The sequence below is a fragment of the Bombus huntii genome, chromosome 14 (assembly GCF_024542735.1).
Source record: "Bombus huntii isolate Logan2020A chromosome 14, iyBomHunt1.1, whole genome shotgun sequence".
Taxonomy (NCBI): domain Eukaryota; kingdom Metazoa; phylum Arthropoda; class Insecta; order Hymenoptera; family Apidae; genus Bombus; species Bombus huntii.
This window is the reverse complement of record NC_066251.1, coordinates 7,586,890-7,610,883: the sequence shown is the minus strand read 5'-3', so window position 1 is coordinate 7,610,883 and position 23,994 is coordinate 7,586,890. Positions and strand designations below refer to the sequence as shown.

General features: G+C 36.6%; 1 protein-coding gene across 19 annotated transcripts in view; it reads left to right on the top strand.

The window, feature by feature from the left end:
- The window catches only part of LOC126872768 (kazrin), a 139,450-nt gene that overhangs the window by 106,775 nt on the left and 8,681 nt on the right, over positions 1-23,994 (top strand). For 11 of the 19 annotated variants that reach the window (XR_007692184.1, XR_007692183.1, XM_050632921.1 and 8 more), the window contains 11 exons: positions 1,426-1,794; positions 2,642-3,030; positions 9,087-9,293; positions 10,956-11,316; positions 14,555-14,644; positions 16,363-16,579; positions 17,243-17,510; positions 18,174-18,521; positions 18,990-19,113; positions 19,330-19,474; positions 23,053-23,242. Coding sequence is in view for 17 of the 19 variants with exons in the window: in XM_050632921.1 (XP_050488878.1) it covers positions 1,426-1,794; positions 2,642-3,030; positions 9,087-9,293; positions 10,956-11,316; positions 14,555-14,644; positions 16,363-16,579; positions 17,243-17,510; positions 18,174-18,521; positions 18,990-19,113; positions 19,330-19,474; positions 23,053-23,242 (2,708 nt within the window). In the remaining 2 variants the exon portion in view is untranslated. The remainder of the gene's footprint in view (positions 1-1,425; positions 1,795-2,641; positions 3,031-9,086; positions 9,294-10,955; positions 11,317-14,554; positions 14,645-16,362; positions 16,580-17,242; positions 17,511-18,173; positions 18,522-18,989; positions 19,114-19,329; positions 19,475-23,052; positions 23,243-23,994) is intronic. The other 8 variants (XM_050632909.1, XM_050632922.1, XM_050632923.1 and 5 more) reach the window with 6 other exon arrangements.

Below are 23,994 nucleotides of genomic sequence, written 5' to 3'. Positions count from 1 at the left end.
GGAGGTTTGGAATGCGTTTGCGCGATTGTGGTTTGTTTAATCATTCTGGAAAGAGTTTGATAGAGTGACTTATATTGTAGTTTATTAAGAACAACGTTAATAAGGTGATAGTTAAGTATAGTTAAGTGTAGTATTCGTTAGAATATTTACCACTACATAGGTAATTTTCTACCTGGGTTCTATTTCTTTAGTTATCGTAAACGTACCAATTTATATAATTGGAAATTGAATTATATTTTGAAATTACTTAATTTTAATCTATGGTGGCTGGGAAAATGGCTGTTTGAAATATTTATGAATTATTTTGGAATTATTTTCCCTTCCTGGAAGTGTAAATATCTAGGACAATTCGTGATAAATATTTTGAAATCATTATGATTCTTTAGATATTGATTTTGGAATATTTAGCGATAAATATTTTGGAACCGTTAGTAAATTAATTCTTCATGAGTTGTGTCAACATTCTTGATTTTATTGTAAATGTTTTCAGAGTCTTGTCGCCTCTAAAAAATTTGTAGACTTCACCTAATGATAAATACGCTATGTAATTTGTTCTGTAGAAAGTTTAAGAGGACAATTATGTGCGTGTTGAGAAAGTTTGATCTTCCGTTAGTCACAAATGACTAGTGGTCCTGATAGGCTCTCCGAGTCTTTTATAAGCTGTAGGGAAAATGGTGACTCATGGACAGTCGTAAAAGTGACATCAAGTAACTATAAGATATACTACAAAGTACAACATGCTCCGGAAATCGAGATAAAGTTTTTAACTATGGACTGTGCATGTGCACTACTTTTGTTTTATACGTTCCAACTTTCAACGAAGAATTACCTGCGTTATCAACATTTATAAAAGAATTTCGATATCGCATCTGAATACCTTTTCGTTATATCACATTTTTCAGTAATGGAACGTAAAATTTTAAAAGACATATGAAAAGTATATTTTAGATACTATCGAAACTTTCATTATAATATAATCAGAAAAAGTAATGTTCAGAATTTTGTATTTTTAATTAAATAATATGTTTCAATAAGCTTTTGGAGAATATCATTTTTTGATAAATTGATAAGACAGCTGGTTGAAGACACGAAATGACAATATCAATCGTTCCATATATCAGTTACTAGAAAATCCAAATAATAATTCTAAAAACTCAGAAATGTCCAGTTCCAAATAAGTTGAGTAAGTTCAAAACGTTTTCTAAAAAATATCTACTTCCAACAACAAATAAATATCTTCAAAATTCTAAGCACTTTAAAAGAATTCCAAATACTCGTTTATGCAGTTGCTTCGAGCACTCAATTCCAAAAAAACCAAATATTTCCAATAAAACCACTACCAATCGCCCGGAAAATCCACGCTCGACCAAACCACTCAATCCCAAGCCACAAATCACTAACGAAACCACAACCACAAATTTCCAGAAAAACGAAATGGCTCGCCAAGTCGCAGTCCAAGCGAAAAAGCACGTCGACCGTACGCTCCAGCGTTGGAGAAAACGCGACTTGGTGGTTCTGGCGGAAGCGTGGACTCTCGTTCCGGAAGCGCCAGTCCGGACCGAGGATCCAGCAACAGAACTTTCTTCCATCGTGGCGCTAGTGATCGATCGAGCGCTGAGAGACTTCGAATATCGGCTAGCAACCGCGACTCCTTGCGATCATCGAAGGAGATGAACGACCAGGAGAAAGATATAGACAAGGATCTGGTGGACGGTGATGTGAGGGCCGAAGAGGACAATGAACCACCTGGACCAGCCCCAGGCAGCAGACCCTCGTCGCCAGCTAATTCCCTGGGTGGGTAACCCAGCATTTAATTATGGAGGCCCTTCCCTTTCAGCCTTCGTCCCGTACATTCACTGTTCGTGATTGTTCCACCAACGGCTGCGCTACGTTTCCGACGATTCCCCGGAATTAAACGGAGCTGAACTTGAGATAAATGCTCTTCCCTGAGTTTTCTTCAATGCGGAAACGAGTGACGGCTGACCGAGAACAGAGAGAGAGAGAGAGAGAAAGGGTGCTTTTCAGTCGTTGGATTCTTGCTGCATTGTTGACAATAATACGCCGTGGTTGGTTGATTGAGAAGCTTGATCGAGGAGCTCTTTGAACGTTCAAGGATGCTTGATAAAATTCTTAGTTTGTTTGGAATTTTTAACCTGTTTGAAATAATTGTGATAAGGTGTTCTTAATGGAAAGGGCTGGTTCTCTTTGAAGATAAATAGACTTCTGCTTCTTTTATTGGAAGCATGTGTTGGCTTTATCTTGGGTGTGTTGCAGATTCTTCTTCTTGGAAGTTTTTGGGAGTTTTAACATTCTTGCCGGTTAAACAGCTTCCGTGCTTTCTGAGAATTTGCTTGCTTTCGTCCTCGCTCACTTCGCAAACACTTCTCCCCGGTTGGAAGTTATGTTTTGAAATGGAGGAAGTGTTTGAATTATAAAATGATTTATGGCGGATGTTTATTATTTGTTATTGTGCTCTATCTTCCCATTTAGTTTTCACACCTTTGAGTCAATTACTCGCCGCATGAATTCACGTTAAATTTCCATTCCCAAGAGAGCTATCTCAAAAGTTCGCGAGTAGGGAAATTCGGATTTTTCACGAGTAGGAAAGTGTGTTTATACATATATATTGATGTTCCTGCAGGAATTGGTGATCCATTGGTAGCATCGAGGTTATCAAACATTCATGGCGGTGGTGGTAGCACCGGTTCGGTGGAACTAGCCAGCACGAGGCGACTTCGACTGGAGAATGAACGTCTGGTGGCTGAGGTAGCAAGATTGAGAAGATTGCTATTCAGTGGAGCGGCACGCGGCGAAGTTGGCTCCGAGGATGCGGCACTCGAGGAGGAAGCACGATTTGTTGCTCTTGAAATGGAACTGCAACACGCCAAAGAAGCTCTCCAGGCACTTAAAGCCGATCGCAAGAGGCTCAAGGCCGAAAAGTTCGATCTTCTTAATCAAATGAAGGCACTTTATGGCACCCTCGAGGACAAGGAACGGGAATTACGGGACTTTATCAGGAACTACGAACAGGTAATACTCTTCTTTATTAAATACCAATGCTGTCGCACGTATGATAGAAATCTTTGTTCCCTCGTGCTTAGAAAAATAATCGAGAATTTCAATGAGATAATAGAGAATTTTTCCTTCTTTTATCTTTGATAGAATTCTTCTTATTTCTTCTTGTGACGTGAGTGATTTTTAATGATATTTACGTGCCATATTATTTCACATTTTATTTATGAATAATTTTGCAAATATTTATTCATACTGAAATATCAATACCAAACTTACGTAATCTAAAGTATCTATCAATAACAGGATACTTTTAAAAATGTTTGTAATGACAATATCATATATCGGTTTTATAGTTCAACAAAATCGATCGAATCAGAGATATCTGTTTCATAAATCACGCAAGCTAACAAAATATGTATTTTCTATGAATGAAATAGCGTCTCTCCAAATTAAAAACGGGACCAAGCGGCCACCGTGCCTTAATTATGCCGAAAGAGTATAATTAAATGTGTAACTAATAAGATATTTAACGGTCGAAGTAATTGTCGAAATGCCCTAACGTCAAGCTGTAACGTTATTAGTGGAGAAGGAAAAATATAACTGTAAAGACTGTAAAAAATGTATTTAACGAATACTCCGCAGAAAACGCATTTCAATTTTCTCGTGGCTCACGTCGGTTCTGGTTTGCAGGCCGGAAACACGATGTACGCGGGGCAGCAATTTTGCTTGTTAAATACTTTCATTAAACTTGCTGGAATTTCTCATTTTCCCCGACACCGTTATCGCTGCAACGGCGACGGTGCGACGACCCAACGCAACATCGGTCATTCCAATTCCGGCAAATGAACAACCCACTTCGATTTCCCGTTGTAAATAAACACGGATCGCCTGGAACGGAGCCATCGTTTCCGGTATTCATGTTTTTATCAATATTTGAAGAACGTGCTAGGTTATCATCGCCACGATTAAAGTTTAGGGCCATTGCGAGTTTTGCGAGATTTAGAGTGGAATATTTCTGTAACCTCTTACAAAATATTTGGCGCCGATGTCTATTCTCTAAAAAATATTTAGTGTCAATGAAACTCATTAATATTCGAGTTTAGATATTTTCATAGTTCTTTCCTTTTTTTTAAGATTTGAGGTCGTTTACAAATTTTATGAAATTTGAAATAGAATATTTCATTTCTATGTATAATCTCCTTCGCAAATAACGTCACTGTTTTCGTGATGTTTTGAAGTGGAATACTTCTGCAATCCTCCTTTGACAAAGAAATAGCCAACGTTTTTTGGAATTTTTGTAACGTTCGGAATTACATATTTCTATATCTCTGTTTCATAAAATCTCGGGATCGCTAAAAATTCAACGCCATTCAATGAAAAATGTTTTTACAACGACCATCTCTGTAATTTCATATTATTTCACGCGCACACATAGTTGCAATCTTCTAGTTGAAAATTTGTTACCTAAAGGCAGAAGCACAAAAAGCACGGATACATATTTCAAACCAGCCGTTAACTCCACAGATGTTTTTAAAGCCAAGATTCTACAGTCGGAAATTTAAGAAGTTGCCTAACTTTCATACTATATTATATCATACGACGTGCCTGAGTTAGGGAATGAACGATGAGGCAGCGAAAGAAAAAAATGAAAAAAGCTACAAAAGACCGCTTAAAGTATTTGGTAGGAAAATTGAAAGCCTCGGGTCTTGCATCTTCTTCATTTTTTCTTCTGAACAAGCTCTTATGTACAAAAAGGAAGAGAGAAGATTAATAACGGCACGTTTCGCGAGGTCGACCTTTAATGTTTCCCGGAAAAAGCTCCAGAAAGCGTATCAATGCGCTCGAGCGAAAAACGACGCGTCTGCCCTGGATAGATGGAGAGAAAAAGGATTTTCATAAGGACATGACGATGCATCATTGCAGGATCCTTTGCAAGGAGAAAGGCAAACTTTAATATCCAGTAACAGCACGTTCTATATTAACGATCGTAAATATCCTTTAAGCTGAAAGAACATAGCAGCGCCGTTTCTGAAACAAACTGCGAAAGCCAACGATACACCGGTGAATTTGATAAATCTCCTCGCAGGAATTTCTTACGAAGATCGGAACTTTTCACAGTGTAAAGCTCTTAATCTTCTTATTTGTGTGAAGCTCTATGATTAATTTCTTGAATCGTAACTTTATTTTTTGTATTATGCGAGTTCAGTTTAGAGAAAAATGCATCGAAGTTCTGAAGTAAGCTTCCACGTAATGCTACAGTAGACGATTATTATACTAGACTATGAAACGTTTAAAAGAATCATTTTCTTATAGAAAGATATTTCAATATTTCTATGAAGGGGTAAATAAAATGTAAAGTAAATTTCTGTGAAAATTAGAAGACGGAGTACTTATATTATAAAAGTATAACGTTATTTCTTCTTCTTCTTTTAAATATCTGCATATGTATAATCTATCATTTAGTGATAATAAATACTAATTATGACGGTTTAGGTTCACCTGAATATGAATACCTACACCCAACGGCGTACCACAGTGACATAGCTGGTATCGCTAAATCTGAATGGTAGTTACAGAAAATGATATTTCTTCGATCTTTCACGTTCTTCTGAGGTGTCTTGTAGACTTGTGGTCTAACACTCTTGTAAATTCGACCAATCGCGGGGAGACGCAGTCGCGAGGAGAGACGTCAACGGGAGTCGTAAATTCCCGTTACGATTATAACAATCGACACCACGAATTGATCGATCCCCTGATTTCCGTTGAGATAATAGGGGTGATTAAGTTTGTATAACACTGTGATTCACAGAATTATAAGTTATATATTTCTAACACTTAGATTACACTGTTGGGTAGAGATAAATAGGTAACAACTTATCGCACGAAGATACGATAGATATGTACGCTAGAGCAGGGCTCTTATAATTGGATTTAGTGTATTAGTGGACGTAGCACTATAATATATTTAGTATATTTACACTATAGTATATTTACCGACTCTCGCGTTATGCTTAGACTGCCACGATAGGCGTTAGCGTTAGACTTAGTGGTTGACTTTTCCAACGAAGTGAAGTTGAGTGACGATGCTGTGTCGGAGGAAAGCTAGTGATGGGTGTGTCTAGCGCACGGGACCATCCGATTTGTTCATGGCATTTTTGGTCAGGAAAGTGAGGGCAGTATATGTTGTTTCTGATTGGATAAACGTAGATTGGTGGACTAGGAAGGGTCTTAACCGCCCTCGATAGGAAGTTGCTAGTGGGAAGCATCGTACGTGAGGAAAACTAACTTTCCCGTGTCAAGCCGTAGTAGACAATAGTCTTTAGAAGTGGTTGAGAAAAAGACATTTGTTGGGTTTGAAGGACCTTAGCAAGCAAATTACTGGGATTTATGACGGGTGCTTAAGGCTATTGAGGGTACGCCGTAAGGAAGAGCGGACATCTGGTGTCCGTCTGGCCCGCGATGTATGACCTGGGCCAGGTAGAGAGTCGCTCGGCGTAACAACTCTTTAACGCTCTTTAATTATTATTTGTTTGTTGCGGATGCACCTAGCTGCATTCATTATAGCGCTGAGTTTTTTTATTTTGCTATCTCATAACATTCCTAACAATATTTTTACGACAAAATTAAACTACGTATCTCACTTTGAAAATGAAATCGAATCTATTTTTTTTTTTTTTTTTTTTTTTAGAAATTCGACTGTATTAAAACACCGTATGCTATTATATTATCGCGTTCATTATTAAAGTAAACAAAATTTTTTAAGGTTCGGAATTTTATATTCCATCCAAAAATTAATTCACGCCTCGTAAATATATTCTAATATATTCTAATATGAAAGTACAAGGGTTCGACGTTAATCACCATAGCTCGTAGCACTTTAAAATACGTATCTTGTTTACTATGCAAATTCCTGGATACTTATCACCGTTGCGAGCCCGCAATATCAATCTGTGTGTTTCACCTTTCTGGTTAAACAAGGGAGAGAACAAGCGGACGTTAAATCACTGCCGGATAAAAGAACAGAGAGACGCGAGGATTTCTCATGGAGAGCCGTGTTACGTCGACACTCGTTGCTGATGAAGTGGATTATGCGCGATGCGACAAGACACGGAAGAGGGTAAAACAAGAGAAAATTGAAGAACCCGAAGGTGGGAATCTGTCCTAAGACCCCGGGGCAACGAACATTTTCTTTCATCTGTCATTATGCAGGAGCACGAACACACATTGGGAAACGTCTTACGGCTCTCGTCGATGATACTTAACCCGATCGCGAGGAAATACGATTAAGCTAGATGAAATCTCGCGTTCCCAAATAAAAAGTTTGAAACGTTAAACCTTTTTTCAATTACGCTTGGTTTCTTCAGAGATAATAATTTTTCCATGATTCAGTGCGATTGCCTGTGAGCAGAACGATTGCTCTTTGTTCTTCAATGTTCTTTGAACATTCAAATGTAATAAGAATAGGAAATTCTTTAGGTGTAGGATGATGGTTTGATTTAATTAGGAATTCTTCTCGGTTTCTTCAGTGAACATAATACTCACATGATTCAGTGTGATTGTTGGCTGAATTATTTTTCTTTGCTTTGTGAATTCTCAAATGTAATGAAGTTAGAAAATTCTCTTTATGTAGAATGCTTTGATATAAACTGATGATTTCTTTTTGGAAATTTTGCGAATTATAGATCGATAAAGTAAAGTATAATGTTTTCTCAAATGTATTGAAATACTTCGAAAAGTAGCCATAAGAAAGAATTCGAATCTATTTATATCTCTCTTATTTAAAATATAGACTTCCCCTTGGAATTTTATTTTATTTTTGAGAAATACAGAATATATTTATTAAATATTTACATTATTAATTATCGAGAGTAACAGATATTCCGTTTATCGTATAGTCGGTATAACGCTGCAAAATACGAGATTTTGGACAGAAACGAAACACGATGAAACGCTCCATATCTTTACACATGCACGCGTCCGATTTTCCGCGTGACGGCCGGCAAAGCCGTATGGCCAGCGATATAACGATAGTTTTTAACTTTAAAATGTTGACCTGCCAACGGGCAACACCTGACCGACCCGTTGGAGTGTCAGTAATCGCGTTGTCCCAAAGTTTAGCCGATAAACCAGCCTGCAACACCTGTTATACGTACGTTGAAGTTCCTTACGCCCGAGGGAGAGATAAGTGGATTAAGTTCTCCGTAGCTGGTATCCTAGCGGCTAATAGGTGAAGGTACATGACACCTGTAAATAAGCGATAAGTTGCACCTGTATCGAGTTACGACATTGTCGATCGAATGACCACGGGGTTCTTCAACAGAAGAGTAAAAAATAAGAGCTAATGGAAACGCCTGGGAAAAATCTCTGGTTGCAACCTACACCACATCCTTTATTAACCCCTTAACGAATTTTTCTCAGGTTTCTTCGTGAACGCGATTAGATTCTTTTTTAATAAAACTTGACCATCGATAAAAACGGCTGTGACATATCTTTTATAAATTTTTGTCAACTTGAAACGTTGTAACTTTAGAGTTATATTATTTTCTATTATACAGTTCTGGTAACCAACGTAAGTAACATTAGAGTTACAAAGTATGAGTTTTGAGATTAAATAATCAAAAATCCAACTAAACTTTTCAGCTCCAAAAATCCCTACCAAATTTTCTCCAATTAATCGCAGCAACGCGAGCAACTTTAGAGTTATACATAGGATTAATTTTGACGTTAAATAACTAAAAGACCAATCAATCACAACAATGCAAACAACTTTGTACAAAGGGTAAACTCCAAAATTAAATAATCGAACTCCTATCGGAAGCTCCACTCGAAATTTCGCCAATTAATTGAGACGCATTGCAGAACGATTCTCCTCATCGTAGGAGGCCTCGGTATAATTACGGTCGGTGGCTCAACTTTTAATCATACATCGCGTACCCACTGTTGTTTCATGGCCGGGGTGTTCAAAGGGGCTCTTTGACACTTTGTGCTTGTGCTGCATGCATTGTTAAACGGTGGTGGTTCTCGGGTGGAATTACTGCCCGGATATGGGTCTCTTTGACCGTTGATTACAGCGGATGCGAGAGAACGAAGCGACTTTAGGACGCCTTCAACAGCAAGGAGTCGGTATGCCTTCGGAGGAACGCGAACGCGAAAGGGAAAGGGAACGTTGGAGCCTGCTAAGGGCTGCAAGGGACGAGGCCGATCGAAGTCTCAGCCTTGCGGCTAGTTTGGCCGACAAAGAAGCCGCCCTTTCGCACGCACACGCGACTATAAAAGAGGTGAGCCCCTTTTTCTTCTCTCTCGTGTCTCTCCATTCTTTTTTCTCTTTTCTCTTCTTTTTTCTCCACGTTCTTTCTTTCTTTCTTTCTCTGACCTGTTGTCCTCAACGCGTGCATTATTACGCACGACGGGGAGTCAGCTTGATGAATTTAATCTCTCTGCCAGGCTGTGGTTGAAGTGTTTTGCAAAGAGAGTGCGCTCCGAAAAAATGCTGGTTCTCTCGAGTCAGCAGCAACATTTTTCTCCTGTTTACGCTATGACTGTTGCTTAACTTTCTGGATTATTTGCTGGGAACGTTGACTCAGCTTTTGGGAGAACTCTCTGTAGTCGTTTAAGTTTGATTTCTAGGCTGCTTTCAGAATAATATGTTGTGGTGTGTCTGTGTGATTTTTTGGAAGTCGATATTTGTTTCCTTAATTATGGGAATGTTGACGTTTAAAGGTAATGAAATATCGGTGGTGTAGAAAAGATATATTTTTTAGATAATAATTCTCAATTCCTCAGAATCTTTACATTTCATAGATTCAAACAACGATGACTTCTTTCCGGACAAAGGTATTTTTCTTATATTCGTCTCTTCTATTGTGTATTTTATTTTATAACTTTAATAATTGTATCTTGTAAGACAATTTCACTATACACATAAGTGTTTATAATAATTTATCCTTTCTTACTTGTAGAATTTTCGCTAATGAAGCTCCTAATTAGAATTTTCTTTGTCTAAAATTCTAGTTAACGATTCTACTTTTACCGAATATGCGCGAGAAACACGGATTTTTAGGGTCCGCTCTGTGCTCCGCAAAAAATTGATCTATCGATCGACGTAATATTATTACGAGCAGTTAGGTAAGAAGCGGCACTTTGCGCGCACATGCAATTACGCGGAGGGTGATTCCGCTTTGAGCCCTAAAATTGTCCTCCACGCTGTGCATAAACGGGCCGGCGGCTAACGAGTTTAAAACTGATGGCTCGAGGGCTTCCTCGGTATACGTATGTCAGCCGAGAATCACGCACGTCCCAAAATTTTCGTTTCTAGTCTCTGTTTAACGGTCTCCGAAAATTCAACCAGTGTTCCACAGAAGCCAAACCGATCGATTTTATCGAGATAAATCGTTCGTAAGATGCTTTATTTATCACTTTCTCATTTCTCAAGATATGTCGCACTATATATGAAGTTTCTCAAGGTTTTTATCTTTTAAATATTAAATTTTATGAAGTTTTATTAAAGTACGAGCTGTTACAAAATAATAACTGGACACTTTAAACTGAGAGAAGAAATTAGAAGTTTCCTTACATAAAAAATTTTCCAATAGTCTAATATCAAGTACTACCCCAACACTAAAACGTAGAGTTTCTAAAAGTTTATAATTTTCTTTGGCTTCTATGTACCTTAATTGCCATTTTCTATAACAAAGTGATTCTATCTTTATTCCGTTTAACAATCACACTAAAAAAAAAAATCAATAAATCTCGTATCATACGTAACACAATGTTTCCACAGAAATTCCTATTTGCTCGAGATTCTTCAAAATTTCCATCTCCTCAAAATTTTCCAAAATTTCCATAGATTTCATGCAAATTCCCAGTATACCCATAATATTTGCAGAACCCATTTCAAATTGAAATTCCTCGAATACAATGAGAAACGTTGGTATGTACAGCTACAGCGTCAATTGGCGGAAAGAGGTGGCAGCGGTGGTATCTGCTTGAGCGACCAGGAATCCTTGGTCTCGTTCCCGAGAGGCAGCGTGAATGGAGCCGCGACACCGGGCGCCGGAAGTAGCAGCGGTGGCGGTGGTTGTGGTATCATCCCTCATATGAATTCTCAACCGCCATTAGGCAGCACAGAGCTAGGAGTGACCGTTGGGAACGTCGGCAATGCGGCAGGTGCTGGCTCTTCCGGTGGACAGGCGGGCGATCGCGGAAGTTGCAGCGCGGACAGCGGTGTTCGAGGATCTAGCGACAGGGAAAGCGGTGGCGCAACCAGCGTGGGCGGAAATCTTTCAGATTCTACTACAGACGGTAAGAGATACGCGTATTTTAGATCTCTTATTATTATTCTTGTGTTATTTTATTATTATTATTTTATCATCATTTTATTGTTATTGTTGCCTGTTTACGTATGCACTTTGTCCGATTTTAATGTATAAATACGAGTCCCTGATAAACTATGTGTCGTGCGAAAAAGATGTTGAGTTAGGAATTGAATGGTTTCGAGGGGAACATAACTAGGTGTAATTAGATTTTCTACAGATGGACGCGTAGAGGTCACATGGAGGTAACGTACGTTTTCTTAAATAGAATCATACAAGTTTCAATGCATTGACGATTGTCAATACGTCTTGACATTCTATATAAAAAATTATTATCCTTATTCACGTTGAAAGACCATTACTTTGGTAGATATTTCAATTTTTACTTTGTAAAACTTATCATATAAAAGGACAAGAGAAACGTATACAAAAGTTGTGACTTGCGTCTTCCGTGTGTTTCATATGATAGATTATGCGAAATGAGAGTTAAATAGATATTTTTATCTGCTAAAACAATGACTTTTCAACGAGAATAGGTTAATAATTTTTTATAGAGAATGTCAAGACTGATCGGTTTTGTATTAAAAATTATATGATCCCATTTGAAAAAACGTACGTTTCCTTCATATAACATTTATCCGTCCATTGGAAAACTAATTGTACCATATTATGTCAATCTTAAAACCATTGAATTCCTACATGAACATATCTTTTTATACAGCAGGTAGTCTATTTCGCATTTATAGATCAAAATTGGATACACCGTATACTGCTCGTTTACCGCATCCATGACATAACTCAAAAATCACGATTCCAGTGGAAATGAGTTCGAATATTCTGTATAGTTTGATGATGATGCAGTAGCGACACGACTGTTTCCACGCGATGAATTTTTTAAATTCACTTATAGGACTCTACCAGTAGAAAGTACAAGAAACAACTATTTTTTCCTACTCCAATAACTCAAAAGCATAGAAACTTTTTTGTTATATTGTTGTTGCAGCAAATGAGCGATATTTAGATGATTGCTTTCTTGGAAGTTAGAGAAGAAGGTTACTGGAAGAGTTATAGTATCTTTTAAATTGCGTGGGTTCGTTCGGAATTGAATTTTAATTGTGATGTAGAAATTCAGGAAATTGGAGGTTTTATAGTTGTGTTGAGGCATGGAAAGAGATCCTTTGTGAATTTATTAAGAAGCTTCAAAACTTTGGAACATTCTCATTTATTACTTCTTGTTTTGTTCTTGTTAAAAGCTTGTGAGTGAGGAATAGGTGTGGAAATATTTCCTAGTTTTATACGTCAACCTCACCATAGTTTTATACTTCAACATATAGGAAGGAGATAAATGATTATGCAAGAAATCCTACATAGCTTTGGAAAGTTATAATTTTAGTATTATGCGGCATTTCCTTTCTATTTAAACTTTGATTAAGAAATTCATTTGAGAACATCATCTGAAGTTTCATGGTAATTTAGCACCAAGACACGAAGAAGATAGTTTAGAAAATCACTCTTTGTATAAAAATATGTTTCAGTTTGGAAATATTTCTCAAAATTTTGCGGAATTTGTTCATTAAATTCCAAAGTATAACAAGTACATCGAAAAACCACAATACAATCCTTTTCTTAAAACAAAGATACTCGTAAATTAATCATCAAAATCTGTGTCTTTTAATTCACATATTTCGTTAAAATCATAGGTATGTAACATACTCGACAATACGAGAAATATCATTTTTGAACCAAAAGTAACTTTTGGTACTTTCTGCATTATTCATTGCGATCGTGGAAGACTCTCTGCATTGTGATCTACCTCCCCGGTAATGAAGTAGCTTTCCAGTCGCGAAGCTATCTCGCGTATAATACAATCGCCATTATTATTCATCAGAGTGTCGAGTGGTTGGAACGCGATGATTCTTATGCTTAGGTACAACGAGCGGCGAGATTAATCGTCTAGTTAAGGTGCATTACGGTGCATCCGTCGGGTCGTCGGTGAGAAAAAAAAAAAAAAAAAGAAAAGGAAAATAAAGAAAAATGAAAGGAAGAATAAACGTACGATAAGCTTCATCAACTGCGAATGCTAATCGAAGGTGGCAGGCTAATCGAGCGAATTTCCTTCGTATATTATTCAGCCAATCCTCGTGGCTGCGCATTAAAGCCGATTGATCGATTTGGTTTAGGACAAACACCACGTACGTGCTGTGATCACGATGCATGTGCACGAATTCTGAATTAAACGTTACACGAAATATCCAAGCGCGTTCAATCCTTAGCAAATCTTTGTTCATAGGTAAATTAGAGTGAAATAGTATTTTTTAATTCTTCGGAATAGAATGATTCTATTATGCGAAGAATAAAAAGAGAAAACACGATAAGTGTCATATTTTCAATGTAAAGTCCACTTAGGATGACTAAGAATTTTTAATTTTCAATTTTGTACTATAAAATATCGTCAACCAATCTCCTATCACTAAAATTGTGCTTTTATATGATTTCGAAATTAAACATGTAAAATTATCTTCTTGAACGTTTAAAAAATGTCGATTAGTTTAATTATGTCTTCGGTCTTTTTATGAAATTGAATTGAATTGAACGTGCTAGGGTGAACAATCAATTTTCATGTAATATAATACGTTTACCAAAATCTTTAACTTCAGGTCTGCTAAAATAACACCCTGGCCAATGTAAGTATGAAATGCAGTTGACATGTGCAACATAAAGAACAAACAGGCAGCGAAGAGACTGTTATGATTCCCAAAATCCTATAGTAAACTTACATAACTCTAAACGTGTACGAATATTCGTAACCTGCTTCCCGAACCAATACACTGAACATAGAATTGGTAAATCGAATTTACCAGTGTCAATAACGAGCAGACTTCCCTGTTTATCCCAACTATTTCCAGTCATACAAATTCTGACTCCCGCTGTCAGCACAATGAGCCTTAACGAAACTCATTATAGAAGGAATTTCAATTTCGGTTGACAACTCGATCTCCATCCTGACTCCAAAAAAAAAAAAAAAAAAAAAGAAAAAGAAAAAAGAGAGAAGAACGAAGGAAACTATGAAAATAAATTGAAAGTCTAAATCCAATCGTACAACGTCCCTGTCTATTTTTCTCGTTGATTTTATTCCGGGAGAATAAATACATACGGAGAAGTGACGTCGATCTCGGTGTATCAAACGCAACGAAGAATTTTTTTTTACTTTATATATTTCCGCGCAGGCACGCCGACAATTACGGTCGAGGGAAGCGGTCTCGACATGGACAGCATCTCCGTGGTTTCCTCCATTGCACCATCCCACATGTACCAGTGTAAGTGTCCAAACATAAATCGTTGATCGTCGTCTCCCGTATCTTCAACGTCGTCCTACGTTTTATTTTTTTCTTCTCTTCTTCCATTTTTTTTTTTTTTTTTTATTTATTTATTTTATTTTCGACTGGAGGATTCCTGTGCTTCTCTTCTTCTGTGTGTTTCTTTGACTTTCTCTCTTTCTCTGTCTACTATTTCTACTATTACTACTCTGCCAACTGTGTTTCTTTCTATTTTCGATTATTTATTCGGCTCTGTTTTACGATTGAATGCCTGCTTCTCGTTGGTCCTTCGAAATCGATCGTTGCTTGTCGTTTGCGAAGTTTTCTTGAGTGTGAGAGATAGGCGAAGTTCGTGTTAGGGGATGGTACTACGTAATTTAGGTGGAAATAGAAATAAATGGAAATTAGTGAGTTTGTTTACTAAAATTGGTAATATCATAGTAAGGAAATTTAAAGTAAATAAAACTTGTGATGAGGTATAGAATGAGATAATATAACGACGAGTGTTGTTATTAAGGGAAATGGTTTAATCTCTTTATTAATATTAGTAATATAAAAGATTCTAAATATAGATAATAGGGACAAAATTAATTTGTTTACAGGATAAATGAAGACGTCACGAGAATCTAATTAATTCGTAATTTAAAGTTTGTAATATCATAATAAAAAATTTCCCTTTTGAAAAGTTCTGACAATAAATAAACTTCGTATCAACGGACGGAATGGAATAATTTCTACAATACAATTTCACTCACAAAGACTACAGAATCAAATCGCTTATAATTAAAAGCAATTATTCAATTTCTTTTTATAGACCTTGTACTACCAAACTTCCACAAAAGTAGCCCCATGTACAACAATATTATTTTATCCAATTATTCATAATAATTTCGCAGTACGTGGTATGTATATTTGTGTGCATAATCCCTTATTCAGGTGGCTGCTTTTGAGAGTAATCGGTCGTCATTGATCGTAGAAATTGCATCTCTGTCGCGGTTTATTCGTTTATTTATCCATTCATCCGAGCACAAACGGTAATTAATATTAAAGGTCCATTATGTCGTGGTTTTGCCCTAACAATCGGCTAATTGTATGTTGTATGGCCGATGCATGCGCATGCACATGTTGGAGCAGTCAGAATCTATTTCATAGTATCCAGATTAGAATGCCCTACGTACACGAATAAGAATTTTTAATTAATACATCACCAAATATACTATCAACAGTATACGTGTTCTTTATTTATGTACAATATTACTTTTCATTAATTCGATTATAGTTTAGTTTCATTTCTCAACTTCGTTCTATAAACTTCGTTCTATAAACTTCTCGTGACACGAAGTTCGTTGTAATCTTGTCAGACCTTCGTCCTGCTTCGACGAATATCTAAGCTCTGAAACACTCTGCATCTCTACCTCGACGATATAAATCGAAACCAAGCAAGTGCCTACGAAACTTTGACTCTGCTTACGTGCAGAAAATTGTAAGCTGCGTGTTCTTTATGTTGCATCGATTGTTGTGAAGCACATGCGTCTATCGAAAGAGATCTGTCGAAGGGAAACGATAAATTTGCTTATCAAAGCGGAAGATACGATATATTCTATATTTATCTAAGTATGTCAGAAAAATTTGAGAAAGGAAAATTGACGGATAAAAAGTTTGTATGAATCATAGCTTTTAAGTTTGTCTTATGTTCTCATTGATATTATATTTTTCAGCAGCGACCACGCCGAAAGATTGCAGCCCGACATTGTCGCCTCTGAACGCGTTCTCTAGGTCCATGGACAATTCCTCGTTATCGCGATCGGTCGAACAGTTGTCGAGTCCGTTAGAATCAGAACCAAGAAGAAACAAGCAAAGCACACCTGTCGCGGCACCTGCCGCGCATTCACGCTCCTCTGCGACTCGCGGGGGCACTTGGGGTTCTATTTCTAGGTGAGAACTGAATTTATTATACGTAATCCATTCGACAGGATTAACATTACGACGGCCACGTTGACCTTATTTGGGTCACTCCTGCATTTCCATAAAATAATAATAACTCGCAGGAGATGGCAATTTCTGTTGATTAATGCTACCATTATATTTAATATGGAAATTATTCTGTCAAATATAATACAATCAGGTGTGTTAGAACAAACGAATATTACAAAGATTCCTATTATAAAATAAGATATAACAAGATACAATAAGACACATATAACGATATAACGACCGCAAAGAAATATTACTAATCAATGCAGTTAGGGAAAAATTGCTTACCATTCGCAGATATGCGTGCCAGATCGTCTATGCTTTTAATCATTATACGATAAAGGAAGATTTTCCGTAATTCTCGAATTTACAAGTACACAGAATAATTGTTGTGATAATTTGAAAATACACAAAATAATTATTTCGATAATTTACAAATACACAATTTTTATAGTTAAATAAATTAATGTTACATTGCTTTATGTTCTTCCTTTCTTTAATTGCGTGTCATTTTCGATTCGCCAAGAAACGAACGATAAAGTGTTAATTTGGAACCTTAGTACCTCCACAGAAGTGTATAGCATCTTCTTAGCTCAAAAACAGTTTCTTCGTCTCGATTTTCAGAGTGTTTGCCCGTACACGACATCGAAAGGCAGCGAACAACTCGAGCGGTGGAAGCGGAAGTAACGAGGGTTCCGACAGTTTCGATCCTTATAGATCATGGTCGCCTCTCACGGAGGAAGGCTATGCTGAAAAGCTACGTTTACTCAGAGAAGCCGCATCCGTACCTATGGAGAGATGGAGGGCACCTACAGTTTTAGCGTGGTTGGAAGTTGCTCTTGGTATGCCACAATATGGTCCACGATGCGCTGAAAACGTTAAATCGGGAAAGGTACATCATTTCAGGCTACTTAATGATAGTATATTAGTTGATAATTTATATCAAAATCCATGAAATCGTAATATTATAAATATTAATATTTGTTGTTATTAAATCGTAATATAATTTCATACAGATTTTTATTGAATCATCTGAAATAGGATATTATACAGCACTTTGTAAAATTCAGAAAGTTGTTTTGCATAATTTTGTATTAATCGTCCAATACGGAGGAACTAACTCTAAATCATTGGATTATATCCTTGGATATCATTGTACATCTTCTAAATCAGTGACTATAGTTCATACAATTTCTTTTTAATCTTTCTGTAAAAAATATGCAAAATAATATATTAATGGTATTTTGTCTTCGGTACTAAAAATGATACTTAATCCAGCTATGAAACATTCATCTTCTAAATCAGTGACTATAGTTCATACAATTTCTTTTTAATCTTTCTGTAAAAAATATGCAAAATAATATATTAATGGTATTTTGTCTTCGGTACTAAAAATGATACTTAATCCAGCTATGAAACATTCTTTGTTGAAACTGAAAATTAATATAACGACACTTAGAAATTAATTGTATGTTGACCGCCTTTTAATTGTTTATATTCGTCTTCCAAATTATAACAAACGATGAGATCTTATTTGATCGTAATACTTGTCCAGGTTTTACTGGAACTAAGTGACGCAGAATTGGAAGCAGGGTTAGGAGTGACCCATCCTCTTCATAGAAAGAAGCTCCGTTTAGCTATCGAAGAGCATCGACACCCGAGTCTCGTTCGATATCCGTGTATTGCTCAATTAGGTCACACGTGGGTCAGTTCAGAATGGTTGCCTGACCTTGGACTCGCTCAGTATTCTGAAAGTTTCGCAACTAACATGGTGGACGCACGGATGCTCGATCATCTGAGCAAAAAGGAACTCGAGAAGCTGCTTGGAGTGACCAGGAAGTTTCATCAGGCCAGCATCGTGCACGGAATTCATCTACTCCGAATGTTGAACTACGATCGTCAGGTAATGGCATAAAAAGAATATATATGTATTGGTGGTTTATGAAAAATTGTATACTTTATAAAATACTTCAGGAACTCGCTTTTTCCTTTTTCAATTTTATGAAAAATTGGTGTATTCTTAAGATCTGAAGAATTCAAGAAGTTCTTAGGAGTTTAATAATAAATTTGAACCTTTGGAAATATCATTTATTTAATTTCATAGTTAATTATATTATAATTTGACATTAAAAAATATATAGAATGCAATTTTCTGTAGTAATTTATAATAATAAGCAAAATCTTATGAAAAATAGTAGTAGGCTGGTCTAAACCATTGTGATTCTCAGCAAAATATCGCATTAATTTTAGAAATAAAATTGAGTTACAAATAGCATTGAGTTAGGATTATTAATTTGTTATTGTTCATCATCATCACTTAAATAAACACTATAAGGAGGACACTGTACCCTTAATTGTATTCTTACAATAGGCACTCGCAGTTAGAAGACATCAATGCGAACAAATGGACACAGATCCTTTAGTTTGGACAAACCAGAGGTTCATTCGGTGGGCGAGGAATATCGATCTGACTGAATATGCTGAGAATTTAAAAGGTAACTGGAAAATTTAGTTCCCTAAGCAAGCATTCAAAAGAATGTTTTTCTCAAATTTGCATTTTTGTTCCAAACCATACAAACTTCTCATTTATAAAACTAAAAAATTCTTCTTAAAAACACAGTAATCTTCAATTTGTGATGTAAATTTAAGTACTTGTAATAATCATTCATCTCAAACGATAGTGAGATACCATGTTATCATTTGTAATGCAGATTCAGGTGTGCATGGCGCTCTGGTCGTGCTAGAACCATCCTTCACCGGCGACACCATGGCTACAGCTTTGGGTATACCACCAGCTAAACAGATGATCAGACGACACCTCACCGCCGAGCTCGAAGCCCTCGTCGTTCCAGCAAGGTACTCAGTCTACTATCATCCAGAGGCCACATTGGACAACGCTCACTAATCGACATAAACGTCGTTCCTCGTTCGACAAACGAGATCGACGTTGCTAACACGATTCATTCTCGTTCTTCGAGCTTTCATTTTTACTAACTCTTTCCTCGACGGGGGTATTCTAGAATTAGTATCACGCTAACAATAAAACCACGTCGTCACCCACACCATTCAAATAATCTGACGATTTTGCCAGTGAATGAATATTAATCAAGTAATTTCAAAAAAGCAAGAAACATAAGATGTAAGATTTTAGAAATTCTTGAGATGCTGCTGCGGTGCTCTTTTATACTCTCTTTCGGAATCGAGCTAACGTTTCGAGCAGACAGCTTCGACAATTTAATATCACAGCTTGTCGGTATATTTTAGGAGAAAAGTCGCTTCGTAGCGATCAATTACAACGCATCAATTAAACAAAATTTCGCTTGTGGTAAAAATAAAAGATAGAGTAGAGAATTTTGTGGATCGTTTTCTACCCTGATCTAGTTAAAAAAGAAAAAGAACAAAAAAATATCGTACTTTAGGAATTATCGCTGAAATATTGTCAATTATCTACACGAAATCGTACACGTTTATATGCATAGAGACGATCAAAACGCGAGTATGTTATTTCTCTAGTCTTGACAGATTTTACAATGGTTGAGAGAACACGTTCGTTGATCATTGAAATTCGCGCGATAGATATGTGTTTTGCAAAGTAACGTTAGCTTTAAAGAAACGTTGTTATTATATACGAAAGTCGAACTCGATAGGCCTCACATTTTTCAGGGTTTCTACCAATTTAGTCTATTCGTTGATCAGGTTCGGACGGATATTGTAGTTTAGCCAATACGATATTCCCGATCTCGAGGATTGTACATAATAATGGCCGAGCTTAATGGAGTAACTTGCATTGATATTATTAAAATCGGTATCAAGGTTTCCGCTTCCATCGAAGCATTTTTTAATAGAACAGAATACTATTATTGGGATATTGTAAATAGTCGAGTGTTTGAGCAAAGAATTATTTACAAATCAGTAGTAGTAACGCAGCGGTGTGCACAAGAAAATTAGGATTAAGATAAGACTTTATTAATTTGGACTTTATTAATTTGGAATATTTATAGAGCAAAATTCAATTTCTTAAAAAAAATATACAGAGATATTCTAAAAATTAGGTCAAGCTAGAAATCTTATATAGCTTTCACAGCTCAATGATGATTATAATTATTACTATTTCTATTTAAAAAGAAGTTAAAAATTCAGCATTATATCTTATATTCTTAGAAATAAATCACGGCTTGTTCCAATTTTTAGAATCACCCTGTACAACCTAGAATAAGATAATTGTTCATTCCGACAGACTTGACATATTTGGACGCCATACATATCATAAATACCTTAGGAAATTCAAATAGGAGACGATGCACTGACATTACGATGCTAAGAACACACGATAAGATAAAAGAGAGAGAGAGAGAGAGAGAGAAAGGGAGAGAGAGAGAGAGAGAGAGAGAAAGAGCTATATAAAGAGGTAAATGTGCATGCTAGTCTGGGCAATCTCGACTCATCGGCAGAATGGTCCCATTGAAATGGACAGAGTCGAGATCGCTTACGACTGGTGCCTAGTATGTAAGTACTCATCCGTAATACACACGCCATACTTGGATATATCGGGAATACACACACGTATATACAGTACAGTACAATCTCGACATAATGTACATATACAAACATATGCAGTATACTCGATGGAATTTCTTCTTATTGATATAACATTGTACTCGGCACCGCAGCGATTCGCTGGGTCTGCAGTCCACTCGATCGCGGATCCATCGGTAATGTCTCTCATAGCTGAGCCGTAGCCCACAGCTGCTGCCTGCACTGCACTGCGCTATGTACAGCACACGTTAATATTAGTAATTCTGGTGTAATCCCTGGCCAAAGGATTCTATCACAAAATTAGAAAACTCCTTCTAAAGGCATCGAGTTTTCCTCGAGCTTTTTTTAATCTTCTATCAATATATACATTTTCTCTATTTAATTGTCACATTTAATTGAATATTAATTTTACAAATTCTTGAAGTATATCCGACAAATATATTTTCATGAAAGAACCAATTCAGTTTGTAACTTTTTTAGGAGGGGACTTAAAAGAGCGAAAAGATTGAAATTGTCAGGGATTACATCAGTATGCATTATGGTTCCTTTCATCTTTTTCTAATTTGCCAACTTTGATATTTACATTTTTGACTGTTCGGTGTTTAATCCAATCGACTGACCAGCAACGCTCGATGCGCCTCGGTCGATCCCACGTGAACGACCCTGCGTATTCTGGCGTCCATTTAAACATATATACATTCTTCTATATCGATGGTGCACAAAATGCTTGTGTATGTATATTTATGTTGTAACTAGATATTCATTATGATACATATCTCGTTCTCTATTGTCGAGCACTTGCAGCGAGCCACTGTTCAATTGCCAAGTATCTACCACGTTGATCACGATATATTTTGTGTGCCAAGACCAGTTTTTCAGTAACTTCATCTGTACCCTGAATAAAACTCCTTTCTCGTATTCCATCGCACCGTTCACACACAGTAAAATTCTCACTTTGAAAGGAACCACCTTGGACCTGGTAAACTTTAACTCGATCGCAACTTTCTTCAATACCAAGTTCCCCCTTTCACAATCAGACGTACTTTCACAGACGTAAACATTTTCTACGAATTTTTCACACGTATCAAAACTTGTTATTTTTCCTCCATCGAATCTTCGAAACGATGCCCCACGTTGTTTAAAATACTCACATTGATTAATATCTACTGTTAGATTTTAGATGATGGTAATACTTTTATAACTAGATTAGCACTATTAACACGTTCCACGTGGCGAAAAACTTAGGATTTGAATTGCAAAAATTGCTTCCGAATCTCTTAAATAAATCAAATTCTATTATCAAATTTTTCAAAAGCGTAGTGTTCCTATTTTTGAAATATTATAATGCTTTTTCACTACCAACGCGTTTTACATCTCGAAGATGACCTCAAAACAGAACTTTGAAATTGAATGAATAATCGTATCTCAATCCGTCATTACTAGGTATCTAATATTAAATTCTACAAAAATAAAATAAGATTGTTTAAAATGATCATAGATTCCTATTATCAAATTCTACAAAGACGATTTCCTAATCAAAAAATATTTCTAACTAAACTTTACTAACAAAACTCTCTATCTTTTTACATCTACAATATCAAAGATCACAAACAATCCACGTCGCGGAACGTGTTAAACCACCACATAAACACATCCGTTCCCATAGAAAACCTGAAATTTGCTTCACACCCTTTTCTCGCATGATCAAACTAAAAGAGAAAAAGAATAAGAAAGAGATACAGATGTAAAGATGAAATTAAAAAATGAGGAGAGAGGTTCGCTGCAAAACGTGCCGAACGTGTGTGTGTCCGCGGTGTCGCCAAAGGTGTGTGCATATAAGCGGTCAGGATGCGTGTACGCAAAAAGGCGTGCATGTAGCGTGGTGTGCGTGTGTGTAGAAGTCAGCTGGAGGTGGTCCCGAGGAACAGCACCAGCGGGGGTCGTCCGATGAGCACAGTGAGCGCGGGCGGTAGCCTCGGTCGTGGAAGCAGGGCGCTACATCTTCAGCATCATCAGAGCTCCCTGTCCGCCCTGCACATGACGACCAATCACTCGGGCACGGTCGATAGACGCAGATCCAGCCTCAGGGTAACGTACCGTATAGATTCAAAAAGACACACCTGGTCCATTCACTACTGCACCGGGAACTCGGTGGTATTTCTAATTTCTTTGCCCTTATATTCTTCCTCGAGCTGGTGCAGAACACGATTCGTTCTTCGCAGATCGCTTGTCGCGATATTTTATTACATATCACTCCTGACTATTGAGAGTTACTGAATTCCTTCGAGTTTATGTCTTTGGATGAGCAAAGGAGAAATATTTAACGCACTGTGGCAAAAAAAGTTATTTTATAGATCTTCATACGATATGGAACTACGATAGAGTTCATTTTATTCATTTCACTTATCAGTTTCATAGTTCGTACTAATGCAATTAAGTAACTTCTCTTCTGATTATTATTGATAATTCACTCTTCTCTTTCGTAATTTTAACTCTTCGTAAATAATCATAGGAGAGCTTCAGAGTAAATTCGGAAGATAGAACTTGTATTTTGAAAGAATTTCTAATCTTAGAAGAGAGTCGACATTTCAGATAATTTTCAGGTATGATTTATGATTTTCGTATTTTCAGAAATATATTTTCATGATAGATTATGTTATAAATAAAGAGGAGCTTTTTAAAGTGTAATTGGTACTAAGTATAAGTTCTTATACTTACTAAACTATTAAATCATTTAGAACACAGGTAGAAATGTACTCTTTGTAGCAAATATTGTTTCCAGTCAATAATTCAATATATTCTCAAGGTACATAATTTTAAAAGACAAATTGAAAACATAA